The following is an 11153-nucleotide window of genomic DNA, read 5'->3' on the forward strand; positions in this document are numbered from 1 at the left end:
GAAACACACTGAAGTAAACACAGTTGCTGGGACAGAACCTTCTGCTTCTCAGGATTGAAATTGTTTGAGGTCCTGTGTTTTGGGTGGTAAAGGGTGGTTACCTAGCAACAGCCCCTCCTCCCTTGTCTGTACTGCAAGAAGCAGTTTGGCATGTCAGTAAGTTGATTACTAGTTTGCTAGATCTGAAAGAACAATGCAATAATGTGGTAGGGCGTAATTCTCAATCATAAGAAACTTACAGGTTTCTCTCCGGATTCCACTCTTTATCTGATGCTGCTTGAAGCTTGTCTGGCGATTGTATAAATGCTGAAGTGATATTCATCAAATGAAAAAGAAACTTCAGAGTTTGATTAATGGCATTTATTTTCAGTTTGCTTTTGAAGCAAGCAATGAAATAGTTACAATACCATCAGCTCCGGGCAAGTGGTCATCTTATCTTATTGAACTCTCTGAAATAAGAAGGCACACAATGGGTTGGGTTTTGGAGAAATGATCTTTAAAGAGTCTAGACAGGTTTTATATACCATTTTACCATCTGAAGGTATAGTTAATGAGGCATTAATTTTTATATAACATACACAGAATATACTTTTGTTTATAACAAATGAGCTTAGCCATATGTTACAATAACTCAGATGGGAAGCATATACTTTAATACAATTTACATCATATAATCAGATTACTTTGAAATGCATCACAAATGAGTGCCACTGTCATCTCACGGAGCGATTCCGCTGGTGCAAGCACAGGGCTGAGAGGCAAGTGCTGCAAATGATCTGACTGTTTAGGACCCCACCACAGACACTGCCATGGGAAAATTACAGGAGGCAGCAACTTAGTTTCTGTGTTTTCATAGCACGAGCATGTGAGGTTTTAAAAACCGTCTATTCAAAGAATGCCAGAGTGCCAAGTGTGTGGGAGCTGGTGGAAAGGGAAAGAAAAGAGGCTCTGGCTTAGGAAATTTTCCATGATGCAGAGGGCTGAAACCAATGTCTCCCCAGACACAATGCTGATGCTCGGGGCAGCTGTTCACCAGAACGCAGACACCTGTCTCGTGTGCAGCTTTCTGAGACATCCTCATGTCTCATCTTACTTCAACACAGCACATACTGAAATCCATTTGTTTATTGAATTTCAAAGCAAAGGACATTGTGTGTATCTGTGAAGCATTAGCTAATAGGTGCCAGTCACAGCTATGTGTTTCTTCTTTATAAATCTGCTAAGTGTCTTAAAGAGTAATACCATTAAGATTCAAATGAATTGAAATATGATAGCATATTTTTCCAGATCTTCATTTCAAAGAATAGTATTCCTTTGAAAGTACCTGGTAATAATATTATTTCAGTAGTTGGTCCAATTCTTGTAATTTGTTTGCAGAAACCTATTAGAAGCTAGGGTCTTTGACTGTAAATATGACTATATCAGCAGTGTCAAAATATTAAAAGTCATATCTAAGAACAAATTTAGCACATTCAGAATTAATTCCAACTGTTCCCAAGAATCTTAACTGTTCAAATGTCAGATATTAAGAGGAAATAGCAGACAGATCAGAAAAGCAGGCACAACAAACAAATGTTTAGACTATAAATTGTTTAAATATTAGGGATGGTAGAGGGAACATAGCTATTTTTAATATATCAATTTTTGGTGGAGTTCCCTGAAATGTGATATGTGTGGTATGCATTCAATTGTTCACAGAATATTTTAGGAAACAAGAATGCATTTTACAATGGATATTTGATATGGACATTTTCCTCTCCTTACCGTTTATTTCTTTTATGAATTATGATATTCTGATAACTAGGACACATTTATTTTAATGTCTGTAGATGATAAGGAGAATTTTGGATTAAAAACTGTCAAGGATATGTTTCAGGACGTGTCTCCGCGTGTCTCTGAGCCTAACAGAATAGCATAGTTAATATCTAATAGCACAACAGTTAAAATAATTGGTGAGTGTGCGCTGAATCCTCAAGATGGGAGGGAGGGTGCTAGGAGGAGGGCGAGGAGGAGCGTCTGAAGGGAGAAGGGGGAGGGCAGGTGCTGATTTCAGCCCTGTAGCGTCAGGATTGCGTCAATTCGTGTTTCTGCCACGTCTGGAGTCTCGGGGACAAGCATTTCAGAAGAGCCAAAACAGGAACAGGGCAGGGTGGCACATTGCCGATAGAAAGCGCGGACCTTCCTCCAGCCCCTCCCGCTGCAGGTGCGGTGGATCGGGCTGTTTCCTCGGGAAGCCTTGTTCCAGGGTCTTTCCAGGTGAATCTGTCTGGAGTTCTTTCAGCACCTCGGACAGAGCACGCAGAAAACATGGCTCCTATCACTACCAGCCGCGTGGAATTCGGTGAGCAAGTTGCTGAACTTGGTTGGGGCTGTGGCTGGGCTCAGGGCTGTGCTCTCCTCTGGATGTTGAATATGTATGTTTTCAAGTAGCTAATTTGAAAGGAAGACGAGAACAGCAGATGGTTAATTGTGGCTTACTTCCTTTTCTCGGTATCTTTCTCCTTAACATCGCCTTCTGTGATTTCACCTTCCAGAAGTTCCCGAATGTTCACTGAGCTCTGTAAGCCTGAGCTGAGGAAAGACAAGGACATCTGTTGTTAGAACGCTGCTTCAGTTATTTTCTGGATGATTCTTATTTGTGTGTAAATCTTTTAAGGAAGCCACATATGCCTTTGGTTACATAAGAGTTCGGTGTGACATAAAATAACTTGTATCTTGAGGATTTGAGATGAGTATTTTATTAAGTTGTCATAATTTTCTTGGCTATGTTTTCTTGTATCCCTTAAGTATATTGCTAATGATAGACAGAATTCTGTGATACCATAGTTCTGGGGACTTTGAAATCAAATTGGCTTTGGCCTGCTTAACGTCCCCGGTTGAGCTTTCTGGAGTCCAGCGCTGTACAGTTAAGTAAAAGCTGCTCAAAACTTGGATTAGAGATCCTGCTTTCTGGATTGCTTTTCCTGTTCATATTCCAAAAATTTGTCACTAAGGTATCCTTGTCTGCTTTGGTAAATAAACTAGACGTGCCTTTTAGAAAATCAATTAACATGTCTAGGTCCAATTATATTCTATTGCGAAAAGACCAGGGTTTTCATCTATAAGTATTTTTTAATTAAAGGATGGAGACATCTTCGATTAGTAGCTCTAGATGTATCATAATTGTGATTAAAATGACTAGTATGGCATAATCTCTGCTCTCAAAACTCAAGTACGGTATCAGTAGTTACATTAGCAGAACATGAGTTCATGTTTTGAATATTAGAGATAATAAAATATGCGTAAATGATTTTCTCAGCCTTTTATCATTGGATTTGCATGTGTGCATGTGTGTGTGTGATACACTCAGTTCTTGATGTGAAATCAGAAATTTTCTCATAGTGAGGCATCTTCAGAGACTATCTTTGTGAGTGTATGTTCATGCTCACTTGTCTGTCTACTTAGAAAATATCGATTTCAGCTGCTTTTATTGTTCTTCTCATATTGGCTGAAGCATTTCTTAGTTCCTGAGCTTGCGCTTGCTGCCTTGCCCTGAGTTATTAGGTTGTGTGGGTGTGTGTGGGGGCACAAAGATTTGAAGAGAAGGGAAGAAGCTGATACTGTTTAGCTGATTAACTCTTCCTCCTCTTTTCTTCGGTAGCATTCACTTTTTTTTTTTTTCTGATTTGTGAGACTCGCAGCTTTACTTTTATTTTTAGCTATTCAATTTAGTCATACAAATAAATTATAGAATTTTTATTGATGCCTTAGTTTTCAACCTCACATATTTTTCTTACCTTTAATTCATTTGATTTCCTTTGAGTTCATTTTTATGATTATGAAGTAAATGGACAGAATATTTAGAAGATGGAGAAGGGACACAAGGAAGATTACTCTTCTTAGTCTTAAAAAGTGTTAACCCTTTTTTGGGCTGGGAAGTGTATGTTTAGTATTCACTATTTAAAATAAAACATGGATAAGATAGAGCTAAATGTGCACAACATGTTATGTTCACTTCATGCAAAGGTTTACTCTTTAGATGTGGCAGTACAGCTGTTAAGTAGTTGTTAGAAGAGTCTGCTTACATATGAAATGATATCTGCTTCATGCATGGTCACTGTTGGAATGTCACTTGATGCCAATGATTTAATGTTTGCAAAGTTAAGAAAACAATGCCATTTTCAATTTTATCACCTTTTTCCATATATAAATAGACATGGGCAAAATTGAACTCTAAATTGCCTATACTCACTTTTCACTCACATTTTGGGAATGGCTATGGATTTATGACCATTATTCTCTTTTAACCCACATAGATTACTTTGTGCTTTTGATAATCCAGGGCTTGAAGAATTTTAAGCTCATATTTACAAAAAGATTACAATGCTACAATTATATACTATTATCAAACTATTGTTTTTCTTTTACTATTTTCTCCTTATTAACAGATATTTATCTCTTTATCACATTCCACAATTAAAATAAAAAAATAATGGGTTTGTAACAATAACCAATGACTAGCATGTTTTTTCCCATAATTTTTTAGTTGTGTAGATTACTGTCTTTAGGTATTCTTTTTTTCTGCTTGAGTCCTGGGTGACTAGAGATGTATTAAAAGGACAGAATTTCCCAATATTTGTTGGTTATATATGTATATAAATGTGTATATATATTCATAATTAGTAGATTGGTGCTTCTGAAAAATCTCAAAATGTCAATGAAAAATAATAAAAATAGTACTTCCTCATATTGACTCATGATATCTGAGTAAAACAAAGTTAGATGAGAATATTAAATATGATCCAATATTGGTTCTAGATACACTTTCATTTACTTATGACTCATGATATCTGAGTAAGACAAAGTTAGATGAGAATATTAAATATGACCCCATATTTGTTCCAGATACACTTTCATTTATTTATAAAAATCTATTGAAGTAAGGAGTTTTAAATCATAATGTATCTCCTGTGTGTCACATAGGGCTATGTTTAGATCTCAAGTTAGTGGGAAACATTACTATTACTCATGCTCAGGACTGTGGGGAAGTAACTCAGTCTTCTCCACTTATAGCTAGTGCTCTATTGTGCTCTTCCTATAGTCTTCCATTTCTACTCTCATCATTTAATAGACGTCATTTGTCATTTGGTTTTACAGATGAAATTCCCACAGTCGTGGGGATCTTCAGTGCATTTGGTCTGGTCTTCACTGTCTCTCTCTTCGCTTGGATTTGCTGCCAAAGAAGATCATCTAAGTCCAACAAGACTCCTCCGTACAAGTTCGTGCATGTGCTCAAAGGAGTTGACATCTACCCTGAAAACCTAAGCAGCAAGAAGAAGTTTGGAGGAGAGGACAAAAATGAAGGCAAGAATAAGTCAGCTGTGCCAAAAGTTTCACTGCATCTTGATCTGGAGAAGAGAGATCTCAACGGCAATTTCCCCAAAACCAATCTCAAAGCTGGCAGCCCTTCTGATCTAGAGAATGTGACCCCAAAGCTCTTCCCAGAGAGAGAAAAGGAGGCTGCTTCCCCAGAGAGCTTGAAGTCCAGTACCTCCCTCACTTCAGAAGAGAAACAAGAGAAGCTGGGGACACTCTTCTTGTCTCTAGAGTACAACTTTGAGAAGAAAGCATTTGTGGTGAACATCAAGGAAGCCCAGGGCTTACCAGCCATGGATGAGCAATCCATGACCTCTGACCCATACATCAAAATGACAATCTTACCAGAGAAGAAGCATAAAGTGAAGACCAGAGTGCTGAGGAAGACCCTGGACCCCGTGTTTGATGAAACCTTCACATTCTATGGGATTCCCTATCCCCACATCCAAGAGCTGTCTTTGCATTTCACCGTTTTGAGTTTTGACCGGTTTTCAAGAGATGACATCATTGGAGAAGTCCTGATCCCTCTGTCAGGGATTGAATTATCAGATGGAAAAATGTTAATGACTAGAGAGATCATTAAGAGAAACGCTAAGGTAATTGTTTAAGCATTTAAGTATTTATAAGGAATCTTTAGCATAAGTTTTTAAAAATATCTGTGGTGCTTTCATTCAAATGATGAGCTGGTCCACATTATCCTTAATTACTGTAGGTGACAGCAAACAGAGAACAAGAGAGCAGAGCAGACAAAGGAAATCGAATATACAGCTGAAATGCTCGAGGAATCTTAATGATATAAAACAAGAGGCCACACTTTATGATATTTATACATCATTTATGTAAAAGGCATTTTTACTTTCTATTAAAATATTTTACAAAAGACTGCTATTTTAAAATTCATGTTTTCATCTCTTACCACAGGTTATCAAAAGTGAAATAAAAATTAAATCAATTTATTCTCAGGATGTGGAATTTGAATTAAATTACTTTTGAACAAGGGGTCATCCTGTTATGTTGACTTATGAATGTCCATTCTCCTGGTACATAAAGGAAGTGAATTACTCTGCCTTCCTACTTGTACTTCCTTGACAATTCTTGGGTGACTAGAAAATGATATGACATCAACTTAGCACCCAGAACCCTTTCCTGTTTTAAATATATAGTGTCATTGGTCCTAAAAGTGGCATTTTGGAATAATTTGTTCTCTCAATGCTATAATTTAAGAAAAACAACAGTCACATTACTTATGCTTTTTAAAATCACATTTTAGAGTTAAAAATATCTTTAGAACACTTTGTAGCCATCTTCCTGTCTTCTCCACACTGGCAACAGTTAAAGCTCAGGTCCAGAGGGCTGCGTGGCTTGACTGAGGCATCTAACTGGTCGGGCCCTTTAGTGTCGGAGAACTCCCTGGACCTTTGCTGTTTTCTTTACCACTCTCTTTGCTGCTCCTTTTTGTACAGTTGCTTAGTTTGAGGTGGTCTTCCTCAGCCACAAGAATATAGCCATATAATATTTTTTGGTATTTTTTTCTTTAGCTGTTCTTAATTATAAGCAAGTCCTATGTTACCGTTTTGTTAGTTTTAGTTAAAGCTTGTATTTTGCATCCTTAGTTGTCTTAGCTAATGTCTTTAATGTAAAATAAAATATAAACATCTTGCAATGAAGGAGTCCATGTTACTGTCCAAAAGCAAGTTATAAAACTTGAGCCAGTTCTCTCCAATACTTAAATTCATTTATTTCCTCCTTAGATTGAGGAAGTACTTTGGCTATGTAGGACAAGAATTCCATGATCCTGGTCCAGAATACTGGCTGGATGCAGAATAGGTCTTCTTTGGCTTGAATTCAAATGTTAATAATGTCAATAATGAAGAATTTAAACTAAAATCAAATATCAGCCTTGTGATCTTACACATATCGGTTGACATATATTAATAACTTAAAAGATTAAAGATATCTTTGAATAGCAAAAACTAAAGAAAAAATCCTCTTGGGAATATAATTATAAATACCCTTCAAAACATGTGTAAGTACTGGGTGTGGTCAAATCCTTGGAAATTTTAGTATTAGGTAGTACCTAAAACAACCACAAGATGGCAGGCAATGGTTTTAGTCATCATAGGGCCAAGCGTTTCTCAGATTCTCTAGCTTGCTAAAATAAAAATAAATAGGAACACGGCACTAAAATAACAAAGGTATTATGTTGCTGTATGTTTTGTGATGAGGGCACAAAAGCTCAACATGAGTACTACGTTTGCTGTGCTTGTCTTTGTTTAGAAGTCTTCCGGACGGGGCGAGCTTCTGGTCTCTCTATGCTATCAGTCCACCACAAACACGCTCACCGTGGTTGTCTTAAAAGCCCGGCACCTGCCGAAGTCTGATGTGTCCGGACTTTCAGGTGAGAACGCTTCTGAAATCCCAGAGTTCCGTCTATAACTGGCTTATGTATTGTCAACTAACACTGGACTCTGGTTTGGTCAGTCTCAATCATGAGTACTGGGATTGCCGAGTTTTGTGAGAAAAATTTATGAGTCAATTCTGCTAGCAATACAGAGAAAGTCATATGCCTGTGAGACAAAGTTAGTGGAGGAGGGAACATTCGAGTGGATGACTTAAAGCAATGACAATAGAAGAGGAACAACGCAGCCTGACATTGCTCAGAAAGAGTTCTGAACTTTTGCATGTCAAAAGACTTACTCACTCACATTCTTTGGTGAGCTTATTATTTTTCTAATAATACATAGGCTTTAAGAATAAAATTTCAGTTTTGAGTAACTGAAAAACTAAACTATTTGTTGTAGAATATGAGGAAGAAAATGAGCCAAGTTACAGGTTAAAATAATCTTAATTAAATCCTTTATCCTTCCATTTCTTAGTAGAGTATCCTCTTTATATTTCTTAAACACTATAGACATTGGGCACAATAATACTTGAAGGGTGTTTTCAAAACTATAAATGTATATTTTAATAAAGAATCTCTGAGTGATGTTGTTCTTATTATTTGATTGTAGAAATTGAAGACAAGTTCTTAAAGCTTGAGATCATAAAGATAAATAATGTATATACTGCAATCAAAATTAATATAATTATGTGATATAGAAAGCTATATGATCCTGAACCCAGTTTAGTATGAATGTCACAGGAGAGATCAACTCTTGTAAACTAAAAGCAAACCCTGAAAATGGCTAACCACCTGTAGAAAAACTAAAAAGGACATGACCTGGTTTCAAATCCCTGTTCACAACAAAAGCGGTCCTTACCAGGAGATAGACTCACTGAGAGTATAAAATCAGCAAGCTTAGACACTGCCTTCATCTTGCTTTCTGGATTAGGCAATGTGCAGCATTCTCTTTCCTTCCCCTTTTTGCTAAGACCGTACAATTTAACACTTGTATGTCATTGCAGATCCCTACGTCAAAGTGAACCTGTACCATGCTAAGAAGAGGATCTCTAAAAAGAAGACTCACGTGAAAAAATGCACTCCCAATGCAGTGTTCAACGAACTGTTTGTCTTTGATATTCCTTGTGAGAGTCTTGAAGAAATAAGTGTTGAATTTTTAGTTTTGGATTCGGAAAGGGGATCCCGAAACGAGGTGATTGGTCGGTTGGTCCTGGGCGCCACAGCAGAAGGAAGCAGTGGGGGGCACTGGAAGGAGATCTGTGACTTTCCCAGGCGACAGATTGCTAAGTGGCACACGCTCTGTGATGGGTAGTTTCCTGGCCGTGAGCCGGAGCTTAAAGGCTTTTGCTAGGCAAGAAGAAAATTTCTTTCTTATACATGATTATGAGCTTGTGGCACGGCAAGCTACTTTATTATTTGTTTATTTATTATTTATTAAATAATTTAGGTTAGAAGTGGATTAAAGTAGTAGACCAGAAAACAGTTGTAAATGTGTATCTTGATAATTTCCTCCTTTATTAGAGGTGTTGACTAAATTTTCATAAGATACTCAATTTCCCTCTGTCTGGTCTTAAGTGGGCCAAGCAAGTCTGTTGTGAGTACTCTGGTTTAATCTCAAGTCGCAGGTAGGTGTGTGTTGTAGATGATAATGTCACTTTTGCCTTGGTAATGGAAGTCCAGGTAATCGTTAAGAGTTCAAGATGAAAACTCACACCTTTTTGTATGAAAATCAACCCACGTTTCTTCAGGTTGGGGAGAAAAGGTTTTATTTCAATCCAAAGATATTACAGAAATGTCCTCAAGTCTGTTTTCTAGTTTATTTCATGTACAAATAGTTGTCATATATATCAAAGATATGCTGTCATTTCCATTCGGTTTGTAATGATTTGATACAATCTCATCATAAAAGGGGTAGGTACCTTAGGTTCATTTCACAAAGACAGCAAACAAGTTGAGAAAAAAATTAATTAAAGGGCTGAATTGAAGAACACTGTGGTTGCAATGAGATTTTTTTTTGTTCCCTGAGATCACATGTGAGTCATATAAAATGTAACTTCAACATAAGAACCATGGTCTTGAATTATTCACTGCCCATTCCAAGCCTCAGTGTGGCCTAAGATACTCCTACTTACCTTTGTGAAGCTGTCAGACTAGTGGAAACAAATAAACTTAAGCTAGATATTCAGTTAGGAATACAGTTTTTAAATATATATATATATATATATAAATCTGTATCAGTGTACGAGTGTATTTTCAAGGCTGTCTTTCCCTCTCAGAGAGGGCATGGCTACCTAAGTATTTAACTTATTCTTTCCCAGGAAGTTCTAAACTACTTAAAGAGAAACAAAAGAAAAGAAAATGTGTTAAATTCTGTACATTGTCAGGTTGAAATCAACCACATTAAGTAAAAAGACTAAGACAAAAGACCAATAAGCCTATCAGAATCTACAGACATTCACAAAATAGACTGAAGCTGTAAAATTAGCATGGACAGTGTGTGCTACACTGTCTTTCGAGACCAATTTGTCTTGAGCTGTTATTTTTAAGATACAGAACCGTGTCTCGTGTCATTCCCAATCGCTAAGTTCTGAAACTCTTGCCAAACTCGTTTGATGCAAGCAGAGCTCTAGTGTTCTCTGGGAAGACTTAACTCGATGATGGCGATGTCTTTATATCTGAGTTGTTAGAGAATCATGAGTGTGACTTAGGTCCAGCTGAATTATTAAATATGCAAGTTAGAGATGATGTCTACTGAAAACTTTACCATTTGAGTCAAGCTTTGTGTCAGTGCTTTAGCCATTTTTGAGAATGTGTTTGATATCACAGTGTTTGTAAATTCAATGAAAATGTATTTCCGAACTACTTGTCTGTGCTTTTTATGACTATGAAGAAGTTCAAGTTTCTGTAAGGAAATATATTTCATTCTGTATGTACAAAACTGAAATCAATCTCTTTTATGCTTTCCCGCACTCATTGCCATCCAGTGAGAAGATCATCTCACATCTCTGTCTACTCAGCAGTCTGTGACACCAACATGGAATGAAATGCAACTGTGTGGAGTTTGGGGAGGCCAGATGGCCTTTGTATGGATGCACATTTGATGTCATAGGTCGTGGAATGAACTCTAACTTGGAGCTCTAATATCATGAGACATGGTTGCCAAGTGTCCTACAGAGTGGCAGGAAGTTGATGGTGATCCAACTTATAGGATGCTTATTAGAAAAGGATTTTTTAAAAGATAGGAAACAAGTTTGACAAAAAATACTTCAAAATCACATTAAATTGTTTGTAAATAGTGTTTAGTTTCACAATTTAAAGTGTTTTGAAGGTGTTAAGTTGATTGTAACTATTTACAACTGGTTTTAAGGAAAAAAAAAGAAAAGCAAGAAAGAAGAAA

The 11153-nt window shown here is 36.9% G+C and overlaps 1 protein-coding gene across 1 annotated transcript; it reads left to right on the top strand.

Annotated features, from left to right (window-relative positions):
- Positions 1 to 2074: 2074 nt before the first annotated feature.
- Syt4 (synaptotagmin 4) lies at positions 2075 to 10152 on the top strand. Its single transcript, XM_057788782.1, has 4 exons — positions 2075 to 2341; positions 5137 to 5951; positions 7633 to 7753; positions 8761 to 10152. The coding sequence occupies exons 1-4, from the start codon at positions 2308 to 2310 to the stop codon at positions 9066 to 9068; spliced, it is 1278 nt and encodes a 425-aa protein (XP_057644765.1). The 5' UTR covers positions 2075 to 2307; the 3' UTR covers positions 9069 to 10152.
- Positions 10153 to 11153: the final 1001 nt, after the last annotated feature.

The sequence above is a fragment of the Chionomys nivalis genome, chromosome 14 (genome assembly GCF_950005125.1).
Source record: "Chionomys nivalis chromosome 14, mChiNiv1.1, whole genome shotgun sequence".
Lineage (NCBI taxonomy): Eukaryota > Metazoa > Chordata > Mammalia > Rodentia > Cricetidae > Chionomys > Chionomys nivalis.